The sequence below is a fragment of the Capra hircus genome, chromosome 11 (assembly GCF_001704415.2).
Source record: "Capra hircus breed San Clemente chromosome 11, ASM170441v1, whole genome shotgun sequence".
Lineage (NCBI taxonomy): Eukaryota > Metazoa > Chordata > Mammalia > Artiodactyla > Bovidae > Capra > Capra hircus.
In genome coordinates, this window is record NC_030818.1 from 1832227 (window position 1) to 1850165 (window position 17939).

The 17939-nt window shown below is 51.9% G+C and overlaps 1 protein-coding gene across 4 annotated transcripts; it reads left to right on the top strand.

Annotated features, from left to right (window-relative positions):
- LOC102172271 (myelin and lymphocyte protein) lies at window positions 374–14360 on the top strand. 4 transcript variants are annotated; one of them, XM_018054821.1, is made up of 4 exons: window positions 391–553; window positions 9489–9656; window positions 10769–10891; window positions 13765–14360. In XM_018054821.1, exons 1-4 carry the CDS (start codon window positions 461–463, stop codon window positions 13858–13860), a joined length of 480 nt encoding a protein of 159 aa, XP_017910310.1. In that variant the 5' UTR covers window positions 391–460; the 3' UTR covers window positions 13861–14360. The 4 variants fall into 4 exon arrangements, with proteins under 4 accessions (XP_017910313.1, XP_017910311.1, XP_017910312.1 ...); XM_018054822.1 differs by lacking the exon at window positions 10769–10891 and having other exon boundaries at window positions 375–553; XM_018054823.1 differs by lacking the exon at window positions 9489–9656 and having other exon boundaries at window positions 389–553.

Below are 17939 nucleotides of genomic sequence, written 5' to 3' on the forward strand. Positions count from 1 at the left end.
CAGAGGTCACAGATGCTAACTCACCCAGCAGAGAGACGAAGAAGTCCGCCCTGAGGCCAGCTGGAGCAATGGCGACAGCAGGAGTGCGAAGAAAGGAGTTCTGAGTGCTGGTTTTTGAGAGATCATTCTTAAGGGATGGTGACCATCACTTGCTAAGACCCAAAGTGTGCGAAGCGCCTAGCCGAAGTGGTTTTGTTAGGCTCGGGTTTGGAGGTGGAGCGCAGACCTGGGACGCAGGAGCCAAGTCCCCGCCCCTACTCCCGGGTGGTTCAGGGCGAAGCCCGACGGTCTAGGGCGGTGGCAGGGCCCCGCCGGCAGCAGCCTGCGGCTCCTCTTTCCTTGGCCCCGAAATTCCGGCCTCAACCCTCGCGGGTGCACCCGGCTCCCGGAGCAAATGCTCGGTCAGCGCGGAGCCAGAGACGCGCGCCTCTGATTCCGAGGCGGACACCCGCGCGCCTGCATGGCCGCCGGAACGGCTTCGGGCGGCCGCAGCCTGCCCAGGGGTTCCGCGGTCTTCACCACCTTCCCCGACCTGCTCTTCATCTTCGAGTTTGTGAGTCGCGGAGGACCAGGGAGGGCGGGCTGGGACGGGATGGGGTGGGCAGTGCCGCGCGCGCTCTCCCCTGGAGAGCGCCCTGGTCCGGGCACTGGGCTGGGTAGAGAAGGAGAGTGAGGACTGTCTCTTCCCCACCGCCACACGCAGTCTTCTGGCCCCTTCTAGCCCACGACGACGGGGAGACCGTCACCGGGGCTTAGCTGGAGAAACCGAACACACGGCTCAGTGGTCGGAAGCTGGCCCGGGTCCACCGGCAGCGCGCCGGTACCAAAGCTGCGCTCCCAACTTGCTTCCCATGGGGCTTCTTGGCGATCGACGTCCTTGTAGAGGCGCCCAGCTCTCTCCATGGTTAGGAATTTGTTTTAAAAATATAAAAATCGGCAAAAGAAAGATTAAGTATTACCAAAAGAGGTGTGGAGATAGGGCTGGTGTTGGAGGAGAAACCGAATCCGGATTATTTTCTCTTGGACGTTTCTGGCGAGTGAACGGAATTTTGGCAATCTGGAAATGATAAAAGCGGCGTCGTTTGCTCGCCACAGTCATTGTGCCCAGTGTGAGGGATGGAGGGAGGGAGAGGGGCCTGTGAGAGCCGGGTGACCTTGAGCATCCAAGGGCTCCTTCCCCTGCAGTTGGTTCCTCGTTACACTGGAGCCGCACAGCCTCAACCCGAGGCTGCGGGAACGCACTTCCTCCCCTGGGCTCCTGTGAAGTGCTCCCTGTGGGACTCAGCCTAAACTTCCCAGGGCCTCGCCTTAGGCGGTGGAGGGGTGGCAGGCAGGCTGTATTCCTTCTGTGGCTTTAACGCCAGAAGCCTCGAGTCTCATTTCCCTGCAACCCCACCGCAGAAATGGCCGCCTGGAGAGTCCCTTGGAAAAGAAAACGTCCAAACCTGTTTAGAAACGGGACCCCAGCTTCTTGTCTCCTGATTGTGAAGGAGATGTGAACAGCAAAGGCAGCAGGTTCTGTCTTCCCTGGAGGGTTGGGGGAGATGGCAGAAGGGGTCAAGGTAGCCTGGTCACACCCCTGTGGAGGAGCTGACATCTAGCAGAGGCCCTGGACACCTCTGGAGCTAGCCAGCCACACCATTTGTAGGTGGGGACACTCAGGCCCAGAGTGGAAAGGACTGGCATCCACTAGAATGTTCCTTCCCAGACCACTCATCTCTGCTTCCAGTCAGCACTGAGCCTGTGCTTGCTCAAGGTTTCTGGAAATGATCCTGTAGAACCTAAGACCAGGGAATAAGTAGTGAATGGCTGGTTCCTTCAGAGCCTACTGTATTTACAAAGGCAAGTTTTGTGACCGAAAGAGACCCTGGCTAAAGGTGAGGTGCGGCGGGGCAGAGAGAATTTTTCAGCAACAAAAGGACTTGCTAGTGTCTCGTAGGTTGCCCTGATGAGCGGCTTGCTCTGTCTTTGTAACTGTTTGGGGGGCATTATAACAAGAGTCAGGAGTGTGTTAGTTGGGCTTCACGCAGAAGACTCTGGTGCACCCTCCTCCTCTTGCGCAGACAAGGTCTGGCTCAGGTAGCAGCAAGTGTGTGTGCTGGGGGTAGGGGGATCCTGGCATCACAGAAGGGACCTCCCAGTGCCCTCTGCCTCCTTTGTCATCACAGATTAGTGGATGGAGTGCCAGAGTGAAGGATGAGCCCAGCCTGCTGGGGGGAGTCCTAGGTGATGAGGAGGATCTCCCTAAATCAACAAAAGTAGAAAACCAGGTGTAGGAAATCTCAGCTCTATGGACTACCTGAAATGCATCATTTTGATGCCGGCAGATAGTAGCGGCTTCTAAGAAAAATGTCTCCTTTACCCCAAATACTTCTCTCACACCTGTCTTAGAAGTAATTTTTTTTCTCTTCCCCATCAGCCCCTGCTTTCAGGATCACACCCCTCCCACTTCTAGAGGGCCCCGATGCCTCAGTGTCATCCCAAATTTTTTACTTCCTCCTTGAATTGGGGGTGGGTTCATTGGGTGCCTGGGAGGGCAGAAAAGAAAGCAGATGCCCTTTCTTTATATTTTCGTCTGTACAAGTGGTACACACACAAAGCTGTATGTGTTTTGATGTGTGGAAAGAGAACTAAAGGGCCTAGGAAGGAGCTGGCCAATCTGGGAGGGTTGTTTATGTTTTTTTTAATTATGAACTGTTTCAACAACAAAACATATACAACCCAGTTAAGAAGATGGACAAAGGACTTGAATACACAGTACTCCAAAGAAGACATGCAAATGGTCAATAAGCACGTGAAAAGATACCCATCATCATTCATCATTAGGAAAATGAAATCAAAGCCACAGTGACTACTGACCCATTGTGCGACAGCTACTGAGCCTGCAGGCCCTGGAGCCTGCGCTCCTCAGCTAGAGGAAGCGCTGCCAAGAGCAGGCTGCGCGCTGCAGCTGGAGAGGGGCCCCGCCCCACCACTAGGGAAGAGCTTCCGCAGCAGTGAAAATAAAATGAATGAGTGAAATATTTTAAAAGCACAATGAGCTACTACTCCACGTGAAATTAGGACTACTGTTATCAAAAAACTGGAAAATACGTACTGGCTAAGATGTGGAGAAATTGGGACCCTCAGACTTTGCTGGTGGGAATGTAAATTTGTTCACCTGCTATGAAACACAGTTTGGTAATTCCTCAGAAGTAATTACCAGCCATCATCACGAAAATCTACGACAATGATGGAGAGGGTGTGGAGAGAAGGAAATACCTCCTGCACTGTTGGTGCAAACGTAAATCGGTACAACCTCTATAGAGGACAGTAGTATGGAGACTCCTTAAAAAACTAAAATGAAGCTGCCGTATGATACTGCAATCCCACTCCCGGGCGTATATCTGGAGAAAAACAGGGTCTGAAAGGAAATGTCCACCTCAGTGTTCTTTGCAGCACAGTGTGAAATAGGCAAGAAATGGAAGCAATCTAAGTGTCCATTGACAGATGAATAGGTAAAGAAGATGAGGAAATCCATGCAGTGGAATATTACTCAGCCATTTAAAAGAATGAAATAGTGCCAGCTGCAGCGACATCAGCGGGCCTGGAGATGACCATACGAAGTGAAATAAGTCAGATATCCCATGATATTGCTTATGTGCAAATCTTTTAAAAAGTATACAGATGAACTTATTTATAACAGAAACAGACTCACAGAGAATAAACGGCTACCTGGGGGAAGGGTCGGGGGCAGGGACAGATTGGAAGTTTGGGATGGACATGTACACACTGCTATATTTTAAATAGATAACCAACAAGGACCTACTGTATAACACAGGGAACCCTGCTCAATATTATTTAATAACCTAAATTGGAAAAGAATTCGAAAACGAATAGGTGCATGCATATGTATAGATGAATCACTTTGCTGCACACTCGAAACGAACACAACTTTGTTAATCATCCATCCTCCAATGTAAAATTAAAATTTTTAATTAAAATTTTAAAAACATAATAATAATCACCACATGACCCAGCAAGTCCAAACCTAGGTTTATGACCGAAAGAATTGAATACAGAGAGCTGAATAGGTTCATAAACATGCATGTTTATAGCAGCTCCATTCACAATAACGAACAGGTGGGAATAGCCCAGATGTCCCATCAGCGGGTGAATTAATAAAGAAACTGTGACATTCCATGCAATGGAATATTACTCAGCCTTAGAAACGAATGAAGCACTGATCCAAACTGTAGGCTTAATAAATCTGAAACTGCCATGCTCAGAAACCAACACAAAAGGTCACATGGTGCAGGATCCCATTTATATGAAAGGCACAGAATAGAGAAAGCTATAGACACAGAACACAAATCAGTGGTTTACCAGGGCCTGAGCAGAGAGGGAAACGGGAAGCAGTTTAATGGGCATGGTGCTTCCTTTTGGGGTGATAAAATGTTTTGGAGTTAGAGATGGCGGACTGCACAGCATCATGAATGTATTAAATACCACCGACTGGTCAAGGTGAAATGGTTCATTTCCCGTTGTGTCAATTCCACGTCAGTTTGTTTTTTCCAGGTTCGATGCATGAGACAGGGTGCTCGGCGCTGGTGCACTGGGATGACCCAGAGGGATGGGATGGGGAGGGAGGTGGAAGGGGGGTTCAGGATGGAGAACACAAGTACACCCGTGGCGGATTCATGTCAATGTATGGCAAAACCAATACAATATTGTAAAGTAATTAGCCTCCAAAAATAAAAAAATAAATGAAAAGCTAATCTAAAAATAATAAGAAGAAGAATTTATTTATTTGGGCTGAGCTGGGCCGTCGCTGCTGTGCGGGCTCCTCTGGTTATGGGAGTGGGCTGACTCCCACTGTGGTGTGTGGGCACCTCCTCTTCTCGCCACGCACAGGCTCGAGGGCATGCGGGCCTCAGCCGCGCGGGCTCGAGGGCACAGGCTCAGTAGCGGCCCATGGACTTAAGTGCTCCGAGCCACGAGGGCTCTTCCCAGACCAGAGTTCAAACCGGCCTCTCCTGTATTGGCAGGTGGTTCTTTACCACTGGGCCACCAGGGAAACCCCTCCACTTCAGCTTCTTAAAAATTAAGAACTATTTCAAACATTATAGAAAAGCATATATAATATTTTTGGAGAAGGAAATGGTAACCCACTCCAGTATTCTTGCCTGGAGAATTCCATGGAAAGAGAAGCCTGGCGGGCTACAGTCCATGGGGCTGCAAAGAGCTGGACACAACCAAGTGACTAACACTACACTATATATAATACTTTAATGAATGCCCTTGTACTTATCACTGTTTTGTCAAATCTTAATGTTCCGCTCAGTATTAAGGGAACAGAACTTTCAGATGACATCTAAGCCCCCTGGATACTCTGCTTATTACTGTCTCTTCTTCCAGCTACAGAACCACCCCTAAGCTGAATGTGTGTTCAAGGTTAAAACTTGATTGCACCCCTGACTACCTATGACTACACGTGGTGTGGTTTTGTTTTCTCACTTTATGAAAGTGTTGCTGCCCTGTACATATCCTTCTGCAACAGGCTTTTCATGCAGCCTTGTTCTGAAGTTCGTACGTGTTGACGCTCTTTAGGCATCTTCTGTTGATGGGTGTTTGGGCGATTTCCAATCTGCTTCGTTTTGATATTGCAGACGGCACTGCCAAAGAACATTCTTGGATGTTGGGAATTTCTTTCAGGAACACACACACTGGGTCATAGGGGTTGCCCATCCTCCTATTCCCAAATGTTAGCACATCAGTGTCCAAAAGGGTTATTCCCTGTTCCACAGCCCAAGAGCAGAGTTACCAAGAAGCTAATAAATATTAATTAAGCTCAGACCCCTGCTTGCGCAGACTGTTTCCAAGACTCTGGCTTGCTTTGCATTCTTTTAGAAAGAAGGTTCCTATATTGTATAACCTTCCTGACTCCCACCAGCAGCTTATCAAAGGCTCCATTGTTCCCGGACCTTGCCTCACTTGGTAGAGTCAGACTTTGTAATTTTCTGCTAGTCCAACGGGTGTGAAAGGCTTGATCAGTTTTTTAAATCTGTGGTCCAGTGAGTTGTTGCTTACTCCCAGTCCATATTCCCATATCTGACTTCCCAATAGCCTGGGAGTTGCAGATGCCAGACCTTCAGCCTCCAGGTCAGCAGGGTGGACACCACTCCCCCCGCAAGACCAGGAAACTGCCCGGGAGCAGGGAAGAGTGGGATCTCGGGTGGGGAATGGCAGCTCTCCCCGGGCCTGCACCCCTACCCTGGAGCTCCTGACCTCTGAAGGCTGCAGGGCCATCACAGGAAGAGGGAGACAGGCACGACCGGGTGGTGTAAGCCTGTCTCTCTGAGCCACACACACCACGCAGCTGTTGCCAGAAGTGGGGTCACGGGGGGGGGGGGGGGGGGCGGGGCACTTCCTCTGCAGCTCCCCAGCCCCAGGGCCGAAGGACAGCTGGCAGCAGGAGCAAGGCTCGTGGGGCCGTCTCCTCTCCACCACTGTGGCTCTTCTCCCGGCCATTCTAGAGCCGACCCTACATACGAGGGCAGTGTCATGGTGAGCTGCCTTGCGTCACCTTGTGTAAATGCCTCGCACACGCAGGGGTGTGTGACCTGGGCTCCACAGCCAGCCTGTCGGAGCTGGCACTCAGCCGCTGTGGCGATGTGAGCAGGCAACTGTGCCTCAGTGTTTGCATCAATAAAATGGGGACATGGCAACATAAACCTGTGGGATGCTGTGAGGAATAAGTGAATGTCATATACACAAAGCTCTCAAGACAAGTGATGCACACAGTTACTGCTCAGTAGCAATCAGGTGCAATTATTAATTTATTAATGCCTCAAATGCATGGTCTGAGATCACCTGGCTAGTGTGTGCTGAAAGGGGGCAAGTGGGGAGAGGGCAGGGGCAGTAAGGATGATCCACACCACCTTTTCTTTAGAGGCCCTTCTCAGGCAGGACGCTGAGTAGATTTGGGGGTGGGTGAGGCTGTTGGGGGAACATTCAACTTGTCTCTGGGTCAAGTACCACACAGATAACCTATCTCAATAAGGGCGTCCCAAAGACTCTTCTCCCCAAAGAGGGGAAATGGAGGGCAGAAGTGGGCACGTCCTCTGCCAGGAGCCGCTCTGGCCAGCCTGACCAGGGGTGGTGACCAAGGAGAAGAGGATACTGTGGCTGCCCCTCCGGTCTTGTGCCTTCAGGGTGGCACCAGCACGGTGCCAGGACCCTGGGGAAAGCTCTGTGAATTCTGAGCATGTATTAATAGCAAATAGCTATATCTGCCAGAAGGCATAGGAGCAGTTACCACTGGGCTTGTCTTGTCAATTTATCACCGTCTGGCAGGGCACTGTTTCAGGGCGAGGGCACCCCTGGCACTAAACCTTGTCCCCAATCTCCCAGAGCCTCCGTCGTGCCCTCCAGCTGCCTGCTGATAAGCCAGACACTGTGGATCGAGGGACCTGGCCAGAAGGGGGCCACCCAACCAGCTCTTACGTCTTAGGACTCCTCCCAAGACAGACCAGCCCTCAGTGGCCGCCGTTCACGGTGCCCCACTGTGGGTGCCGGTGCGGCTAAGCCCTTCGTACCCCGCTGACCTGGAAGCCCACTCTGAGAGCACCCTTTTCTGTGCTGCAGGCCAGTCCTGGGGTCTGTTCCCTGCCTGATGCGTGACTCTGCCCATGTCCCTGGCACACACACAGGGCTCTCTGAGACACTAGTTCTCAGCATGTGTCCACACAGAAGAGACTGGCATTTATCTCCTACCTGGCCAAGGTGTATGAAACAGAAGAGAATCCTTGACCACAAGGGCAGAAGGGTAAAACTGATGCCCACACCCTTCCCAAAGAGAGAGCCTGGGGCCCTGCAGAGCAGCGCCGTTGGCTGGGGCGCTCTGCTCGCTGCTGCAGGCGCACTGCTGTGAGCTCACCACGCTGCCGGCCCCCTGGGTGCCTCCCATCAGATCTCCTGTTTTCCTTGCACAGAACCCACTCCTGTCTGATCTAAGCGTCCAAGGATTTTTCTTTTTTTCTTGTCTCTTACGGCTGACATTCATATTTTTCATGAAACTTCTTATTCCTCTGTATCCTGCTGGGTAAAGCCAGTGGGCACAGGGAGGGAAGAAGGTCCATCCAAACGAGGGCAAGCCTGTCTACAAGCCCTTGGCTTTGTGGATCTGAGGTCATGACCTCTACATCTGTCCTTACGCTCCTGGAGCTCCCTGACCCTGAGGACAGCAAGCAGGGTGTCTTCTGGATAATGACGAGGAAAAGAGTACTTCTCTCATGCCTGCCCTAGGTCATCCAAGACCAGGCCCTCTTGGGTCCTTCCCACTCCTGCCACGCCTCCAGTAGATAGAGTGCTTCCTGGACTTGGTCATTTAGGGGCCAACTTTTTTTAATGCTAATAGCATAGTGTAGCTAATTTATTTTGCAAAGTAAAAACCAAAAGGATCAACTAGTCACTACCATTTTATAAAAGAAAGGATATTTTTATATCAAAAATACTTGCTGTTATTCAGTTGCTCAGTCATGTCCGATTCTGTGACCCCATGGAGTACAGCACACCAGGTTTGCCTGTCCTTCACCATCTCTCGGAGTTTGCTCACACTCACGTCCATTGAGTCAATGATGCCATCCAACCACTTCATCCTCTGTCATCCCCTTCTCCTCCTGCCTTCAATCTTTCCAGCATCAGGGTCTTTTCCAATGAGTTGGCTCTTTGCATTGGGGAGCTAAAATATTGGAGCTTCAGCATCAGTTCGGTTCCAATGAGTATTCAGGGTTGACCTCCTTTAGGATGGACTGGTTTGATCTCCTGGCAGTCCAAGAGATTCTCAAGAGTATTCTCCAGCACCACAATTCAAAAGCATCAAGTGTTTGACACTCAGCTTTCTTTATGGTCCAGCTCTCACATCTGTACATGATGACTGGGAAAACTATAGCTTTGACTATATGGGCCTTTGTCAGCAAAGTGATGTCTCTGCTTTCTAATACGCTGTCCAGTTTTGTCATAATTTTTCTTCCAAGGAGCAAGCATCTTTTAAAAGATTTCATGGCTGCAGTCACGGGATTTTGGAGCCCAAGAAAACAAAATCTACAACAGTCTCCACTGTTTCCCCATCTATTTGCCATGAAGTGATGGGACCGGATGCCATGATCTTAGTGTTTTGAATGTTGGGTTTTAAGCCAGCTTTCTCATTCTCCTCTTTTACCTTCATCAAGAGGCTCTTTAGTTCCTCTTTGCTTTCTGCCATCCAAAAATTAGGAAGGATATAACCTCAGAACTAGCTCTTCTAATGGTAAAACTGGATGGCATAAATCCTTTCTAGTGCTAACAAATTTTTACCTTGTATATGACTCAGTTTGCCCATCTCACAAATGGTTCAGTATGAGGATTAACGGAGTTAATATTTGTGAAGAGCCCCGGCTCCCCAGAGTAACCTCTGGGCCTGGGCTCTCCTGGTCTGACCGTCACTCTTTCTCTCCCTCCCTCTGCAGGTCTCTGGGGGGCTGGTGTGGATCCTCATTCTCTTGACCCAGGTGCCTGTCCCCCTGGTCCAGGGCTGGGTCCTGTTCGTGTCTGTGTCCTGCTTCGTAGTCACCACGCTCCTGCTTTTCCTCTACACTGTTGGTGCCCATAAGAACTGGAATTTCTGGATCACCCTGGTGAGTCCAGCCCTGCATGTCTGGGGCAGGGGGTAGTGATGGACGCTCTCCCCCGGGAGGTGGGCTTTCCCAGTGCTGGGTGAGGAGCCCTGTTGGTGTCTCCTGCCCGTCCTCCAAGGCCGAGCGGCCCACAGCAGCCCGGGGCTCCCGCGGCAGGAGGCTGACTGACACTGTCCCTGCCTGGTTCTCCAGGGGCTGCTCTGCCTTCTCCTCTGCCATCACCCCTTTCCTGGAAACCAGCAGCCCAACACCCCTCCCTGTCCCTCCTGCATCTGCCAGGGGTCGGTCGGCCTCTCCCACCACCCAGAAGGGCTGGCTTTCGCCTCCAGGGAGGGGCCGGGGCGCCGGGGGTGGGTCCCGCTGCCCAGTGTGAGGCGTGCTCACTGCCCCGCTCCCGTCCCCGCCTCTAACGCGGGGTCACCAGAGAGGAGCCTGGCCGGGGAAGAGGGATGGCCTGTGATCTCCCTTCCGCATGAATTCTGCCTTGAGGGCCGTGAAGAGGGGAAACTGACACCTGGGCCACCTGCCCTGACCTCCCCTGGATGGGGGTGGGGCCGTCAGCCAGGCCTCTTACTCTCCAAAGGCCTGCAGCCTACACTTTAGAAACCCCCTCCATTCACAACTACTCAAAGCCCCGTTCTAGTACTTTTCTCCTTCTAACTATCTGGAGCCCCACTAAACTACTCCCCAAAACAAGCAACGAAACAACGGACACAGCCTAACCTTTCCACTCTGCACTGGTGCCAAGACCACATCTGAGCTCCGGACTGACCGTGCATAACACACCTCACGTCCAAAACCAATTTCCAACAATCCAAGAGGCCCTCTCCCAGCCCTGACTAGATCTCATCTCAGGTGGAAGTCCCTCCTCCTTTAAAGTCCTTACTCTGGCTCCCAAACCAAGGAGCAGCCCTGGTTAGTTAATCAGTCCTTGTGAGGAGGGGGCTGGGGATGGATCGGAGGTTGGGCGGGGAAGGGGCAAAAGGAAACCACGGAGGGTAACAGAGGGGCCTGGCCAGGCAGGGACAGGTGGGGTCAGTGGGCCCCCCGGGACCATAGCTGCCCATGCCACCACTGGCACCCCATCTCTGATGGCCCTTTCTGACCTGCAGGACACAGCCTACCATTGCCTCGCCGCCCTGTTTTACTTCAGCGCCTCTGCCCTGGAAACTCTGGTCACTATCGGCCTGCAAGACGACATATACAGACATTACAGTGAAAACATCTCCGCTGTGGTGAGTCCTCAGCTCAGCCTCAGTGTCCACAGCTCCGGCTGCCCACCGACAGGGCTTCTGAGCAGAAGGGTTCCTGAGTCCTCCCTGCTGGTTCTTAGTTTGCTTAATTCTCAACCAAGTAAACCTTCCCCCTCGTTTCTGGAAAAACAAAGCCCCAGACGAGGGAACTGATGCGCCCAGACCCCCTCGGGCACAGTCAGAGCTGCAGTGCCCAGGCCCGCGCTAGTCAGGGGTCTGAGCCTGGGCGGGCTTTGACGGGGCAGACGTGGGAGGGGGCGTGACCGTGAGGGCCTGGCACTGTCGGAGCTCCTGTGAACAATCTCATTTTCCCCTCACAGCAGCCCGAGGATGCGGGTGCCGTTATCACACCCATTTCACAGATGGGGAACCAGGGCCCCAAAAGCCTGCACAACCCGCCCTGGGTGACCAGGAACTGGAGGGGCTGGGGGTCCAGGCCAAGTGCTCCGCCACCCACACTCTTAGCACAAGTGTGAGCACACAGTCTGCCCACCTGGGCTCCAGGCTGTCCCTGAGGGTCTTCCAGGGAAGCTCGCGGTCAGGGCAGGGGCAGTGTTGAGACCAGGGACGGGAAACTGAGGGCCAGTGCCTCCCAGGCCCTGGCTCAGGGGCTGCGGGGAGGCCCCTGCAGGCACAGCGTGTGCAGACCTCCAGCTGTGGGCGTCTGCTCCTGGGATTAGCCCTCTGTCTCTTGTCCACGGTATCTCCTTCCTGACTGCTCTGAAAACCTGTGCAGTAAGAGGGTGTGAACCTCACACTCATTCTTTCTGCGAGTCTCGTGCGCCTTCCGAGCCTCAGTTTGCTCACCTATGAAATGAGACAGCAATTCTTTTTGTTTCTCTGGAGGATGAGAGAGCTATTAAACCACTTCCTCCCAAGGCTTCCCAGGTAGCAATGGGTAGAACAGGGGCTGGAACCTCCCTCACCCCATTAGAATAGATGGGGTGAGACTGTGTCTCGGGGGCACCTTGCCTGTAGGTCCCTAAGCTCTAAAAGGAACATCCTCCCACTTCGGGGACAAGACCCCTTAGGGGGCCATGAGTTCATGACCTAATTTTCTCGTTGCTGAAATGGATCAGAATGACAGGGAGTTCAAGAGAGAGGGGACACATGTATAACCTGTGGCTGATTCATGTTGACGTATGGCAGAAACCAACACAATATTGTAAAGCAATTACCCTCCAATTAAAAATACATAAATTAAAAAAAAATAGAATGGCAGGGAATGAGAATGTATTGTTTCCTAGAACTCTTTTCCAGAGTTGTGCTTGTGTAGGCTTGCATCAGGGTGCTAATTCATATGAGATGCATTCCTAACCATAAACATTGTTTAAAAAGCAAGAAAAAGTTGAAGAAACATTACTCCTTACTTAGATTTCTAGGAAATCCTGAGGTCAAATGTGATGACAGACCACAACATGACCATCCCAGGTGCCAAAGCTGTGTCCCCTCACACCTTTTGGGAAGGGTAGATTGGAGGGCAGCAGAGGATGAGATGGTTAGACAGCATCACTGACTCAGCGGACATGAACTTGAGCAAACAGGAGATGGTGAAGGACAAGGAAGCCTGGCGTACTGCAGTCGATGGGATCACAGAGTCGGACACCACTAAGTGAACAACAGAACAGAGATTGAAATAAAACCCACGGGGTGGGCGCCATGGGGCTCTGGGAAGGGGGTTAGTGTGGGTGCCCTTCCTGCTCCCAGAGGAAGGGGTCCCGGGGATAGAGCCTCGAAGCCTGTCTGCTAGCCTCCAGGGGCTCACCCCCTTCCCTGGAGAAGCCACATGCTCCCCTCAGCTCCCAGCCGCTCCCCAGTTCCATTAGCAGGGCCCACTCATGGTCCCTGGGACCCCCCTCAGCTGTCCCACAGAGTGGGAGCCTCTCCCATACGGGTGCATCTCCCAAGCTGGCGCCCAACTACAGCCAGGCAGCACCTGGGCTGCTCCTCCTCCCCTTGGGGGGGTCATCCGCCTCCTCCGTCACCTTCAGATGACTGTTTCCACACCCCCCACAGTAGAGAACCCATAGGTACCTCCCTCATCCCAACCCCAGCAGCTGGAAACTCTTGACCCCACACCCAAGGCCAAGCCAGATGCAGATGTTTGCTTGTGGGCAGGCAGCCCTCGGGGCCAGCCGCTCCGAGCTGGGTGATAGGATAGACGGGGCCCAGGTGAAAAGATGGCAGTCAGGGCCTTGACCAGGCACAGTGTGACCGTTTGCCACATTTCTCAGCCTCTGCTCCCAGCAGCTTTCTCAGTAAGCCCCTTCCTTTCAGTAAAAGCTCAACATTCCTCCTTCCCATGCCAGTCCCTCACTTCCTGTGTCCTGGCTTCCTGGCCTATGCTTGTGAAATTCAGGATCTTAGCGTAAAATTCTGGTGGGGGTCTGAGGATGTCCAGGCAGCAATGAGACCTTAACCAGAGCCAGCAAACCCACGCGGTCATATTCTCTGAGCCAGGCTGCTGGAATCAAAGCTGGGGGACTCTGGTCATCCTGGTGTGCAGGAAGGAAATTTTCCATGAAGAGCAGGGGATATTTGCCTGCAAATATCTTTGGAGGGGTCTCTGAGGGCCCTCGTTTCCAACTGGCACCAAATGGAGATGTGTGATGGCAGATGGTTGACTTTGCATGCCAAGGTCAGGAAATGCAATAGGTCACTGGAGTCGGTGCCTAGAGCATTCTGGGCTACACTTGGGCTCTGAGGGAAAGGATGACTGTGTGAGTGACGGGAAGCAATGGCTGTCCACACACTTCAGGGCCAAGTGTCATGGGAGCAGCCAGCCCAGCTCGGAAGGCCCATGACTCGCCCTCTCACCAGGCACCCCCGTTAATGGTTATTTTTCTTGGTTGCAGGTGTTTTCAATCATAGCCACACTGCTGTACATGGTCCATGCTGTGTTTTCTTTAATCAGATGCAAGGCTTCCTACAGGAACAGAGAACATTCCTGAAAACACAGACAGTGGTCACTAATCAGGCTGTCTTCCAGCAGAACATTTGAGGCTGCAGAATTGCTCTCGATTGTGGAAAAATAAAACAAAAAGCGACGTTCTCTCTCTTTGTGGGTGCTATGTTGACTGTTCATGTACCTTAGTGTCAGGGTAAAAGGCTTGCTACCTTTAGCCTCCAAGAGTTGAGAAGTCTTTCTAGGGTCATTTCCTATTGAAGGCGGTGGTGGCGTGGGAAGTGGGGACTGTGATCTGAGAGACGACAAAACAAGGATCCCCACTGGTCTCTGGACTGAGTCCTTGTTACTGTCAATTGCAATTTTCCATGGGCTCTTTTGAGTATTCATCTTGCAGCGTGTTTCTAGGTCTTCAAGGATATCTTACATCTTCAAGGATATTCTAGTTGTCACAGAGAAGAAAACTCTCCCAGCAAATATTTACCGATGTGCAGGAAGAAACATGATAAACTCTTCAAATAATTTATAAAGTGCCTTTATGGTCAATATCCTCATGGGGTTATTTATTTATTTTTTTTAGTTCTCCCATGTGGGCAACACCATCATGTCAGCTTTCTTTCTAAGGAATCCTTCCTTAGACCAAATCTCAGAAGCAGCATCAAAGGGCAGTTCAGATGACAGCTATTTGTTATTCCAGAGTAACTGTACCAGGAAAGGCCACTTTCACTGAGTCTACTTAAAACTTCAGTTAAAATGTTCCAGTAGGGACTTCCCTGGTAGTCCAGTGATTAACACTTCATGCTGTCAATGCAGGGGGCCCAGGTTCCATCCCTGGTCAGGTAACTAGATCCCACATGCCACAACTAAGACCCAGCACAACCAAATAAATAAATTCTTAAAATGTTGCAGTAAATTAGGGGCAAAAGATTTGATCGGGGCTTGTCCTGAAAATTTTAAACACAAAGAAGTGATAGGAAGTTTGTCACGTTTAACAAAATTTGCAGCCAAGTGTTGACCGAGGAAGTCCCATTTTTTCATCAAGTACCAGTGATGCTAACACAGGCTCATGTTCAACCCCAACAAAAAAAAAGCAACTGCAGGCTCAGCTGCATTTCCCAAGTTTTCTCAAGGCTTTGAAATTTCAGTCATTCTCTTTATGAAGAAGCTGTGGCATGCTCTCTCCCCCTTTGCAGCTGCCAGTGGTCTAACACTAAAGCCTCGTTAGTCCCAAGCTTTGCCGAAGACTCTCTGACGTGACTTTCTCACCCCTCGTATCCCGAGTCATTTTTATAATGCGCAGTTTTATTGGCATTTGATTTGCATCCTCTTCGCACTGGATGTAATGAAGATGGGAAGCCTCAGAAACTGCCCTCCCTGTTCCCCTTCACCCAGACCGCTGGCCTCCCTACCCCCAGCAAACCTGGGTCCAGTCTTCCTGCTGGTGCATCTCATTGCTCAGCTCTGTCTGCATCCAGCTGTTTAGGAAGTGTCTGCAGGTACAAGTTCTGGCCAGTGGGCAGTCCTCCCTGCTAAGTGCAGAGCTCCCAGGAAACCCATGTGGCCTGGCGAAGAGGGCATGTAAGAAGCTGGGCAATAGCAGAAAGGTCCTCAGACCACAGAGTCTGGATGCTGATGGAGCACCTACTCTGTGCTGGGACCTCCAGGTGCGGGGTGCTGTCTGCTCCCCAAGCCCCTCATGGCTAGCATGCCTCAGTTCTTCAGTTCTGCCTCTGGGTCTTGAGCAGGAGGGAACTTCCTCTGGGGCGAAACTCGTTGCCCTCCCCAAGGACAGTGGGACATGCCTCAGAGATTGTCTTCTTGGTCCAGCCCTGTCCTGGACCAAAGGGCCAGTCACACCAAAACTCAAACACAACTGCCCAAAGGACCCACATCTGCACTGTGACCTTGTTGCCTGCCACATTTGGAGCTCTTGCCCTGGGCCAGGCAGCTCCGGCATAGAGCGCCTCCTGTCATCCTCCCCATTGGGCACAGGACACAGCCACAACTGGCCTTTCACAGGCAGGGAGATGGGTGCGCTCGCTGGTGAGAACTGGAGCTGGTGGGGCTGGCCTCCTCTGCCCTTGAAGCTCTGTAGTCACTCCCTGTCCTCAGGTGCCCAGACCTGTCCCCACGAAGGTCTGTCCTCTGGCTTCTCAGGAAGTGACAGTGAGACAAGACCTTGTAGTGGACCTGAGGCCAGTGGGCAGAGGACATCGGCGGGGGGTTGACACCGGGCACAGGGGCAGGCCTGGACCACCAGCAGACTCTGCAGGTGGCCACGCAGCTGGGTCCAGGTCCTGGGCACAGTGCACTTCCTGAAAGGGCTGCCTGCTCTGAGCAGCAGTCAAGGCCAGGCCCGTTCAGGCAACCACCGAGCTCCACATTGCAGCCCCTACGAGGCCAAAGACCCCTGTTCAACCGATGCTTTGTGAAGGTGTATACTTGGGTGTTTTTAAGTTCATGGAACCAAGACCCAAGACCCTCCTTGGGCCAGAGAAAGGAGTCAGAACCTGATGTCTATATGTGACCAAGAGTCAGAGGTCCATATTGCAGCCCGCTAAAATCAAAGCCCCCACCCCCAGTCCAGCTGGTGCTTTGTGAAGAAGGTAACTGCGTGTCTTTAAATTCATGGAACAAAGAGCCAAGTCCCACCCAGCCTGAGCAGCCAGGCCTCAGCACCCTCAGTCTGCCCCACGCCCGCCCTAGGGGACAGCAGTCCCAGGAGGGGCTGGGGCCACTACAGATGGAGAACAGGAGGCTGCGGGGCACCAGACTGGCCAAGTGCGCCCACTGGGTTGGTGCTAGGGCTGGCACTCGCGGCGGGCCTCCTGGGTACCCTCTGCCCGCTGCTCCCTTGTCTTCCCGCCCTACTGCCCTCCATTTGTCCCCTCCAGTTTTACTAAGATCCAGTTGTCACGTAACACTGGAGAAGCCTAAGGTGCACAACATGAGGATTTGCTCAAAAGAAACCAAAGGCCTAAATGTAAGGCCCAAACTTATAAAACTCTGAAGAGAACACAGGGCAAAAGCTTCATGACACTGGATTTAACAATCGTTTCTCATACAGAATGCCCTGCTGCTGCCACCAAGTCGCTTCAGGCGTGTCCGACTCTGTGCGACCCCATAGACGGCAGCCCACCAGGCTCCTCTGTCCCTGGGATTCTCCAGGCAAGAACACTGGAGTGGGTTGCCATTGCCTTCTCCAATAGAATGCCACAGATACATACAATAAAAAACAAAACTAGACTCTATGAAAATTAAAAAATTTTGCACCTCTCCCATCTGGAAACTCATGTGTACCCTTTATCATATCCTTTTATGCCAAACTGGCAGGCAGAAAGTCAGAGCAACTTCTGATTTACAGTCATCAGTCCGAAGCCTAGTAACAACCAGACTTGCGACTGGCTATGAAGTGGGGTGGGCCAGTCCTGGGGAACTGAGCCCTTAGCCAGGGGAGTCTTGACGTAAGCTCCAGGTAGGCAGCGTCAGAACTGAGTTAAATTGTAGGACATCCAGCTGGTGTTGCAGAGGATTGCTCGGGAAGGAAACACTTGTCCACTCCACCCCACATCTAGTATCAGAAGTGTGGGGAGTGTGGCCAGCATGTGAGCAAAGGGGATACACAGCGAGGGCAACCTGGCTTTGCCCCACTCAAAATGACAAAAGGACTCTAGGAATATCAGGAAAGAATGACTGGAAGAGCAAAAACATGGGTCAATAAAATAGGCTTTTCTTCTTCTTGAGTTTCGATATTATGTTTGATGACTGAAGCAAAAGCATAATGACTCTAGTGTGGTTCTCAGTGCACGCAGAGGGAACCCTAAACCAATTACACAAACAGGGGAGGCAAAGGGATTTGAAGACAGGTAAGGTTCATCTCCTCCACTCAAACCAGTACAAAGTCAGCACCAGTAAGTGATATAAGTATAATGTAATACCTAGTGTGCGCACACTAATCCGCCTTAGTCCTGTCCAACTCTTTGCCACCCCTTGGACTGTAGCCCGCCAGGCTCCTCTGTCCATGGGATTCTCCAGGCAAGAATACTGGAGTGGGCTGTCATGCCCTCCTCCAGGGGATCTTCCCAACCCAGGGATCAAACGGGCATCTCCTGGAGCTTCTGCACT

Bases quoted from the DNA above. Each gene is read 5' to 3' on its own strand.
- LOC102172271 (XM_018054821.1), top strand. From the start codon at position 461: ATGGCCGCCGGAACGGCTTCGGGCGGCCGCAGCCTGCCCAGGGGTTCC. The intron at 9,657-10,768 runs GTGAGTCCAGCC...TCTGACCTGCAG, and splicing joins GGAATTTCTGGATCACCCTG to GACACAGCCTACCATTGCCT. The intron at 10,892-13,764 runs GTGAGTCCTCAG...TCTTGGTTGCAG, and splicing joins GTGAAAACATCTCCGCTGTG to GTGTTTTCAATCATAGCCAC.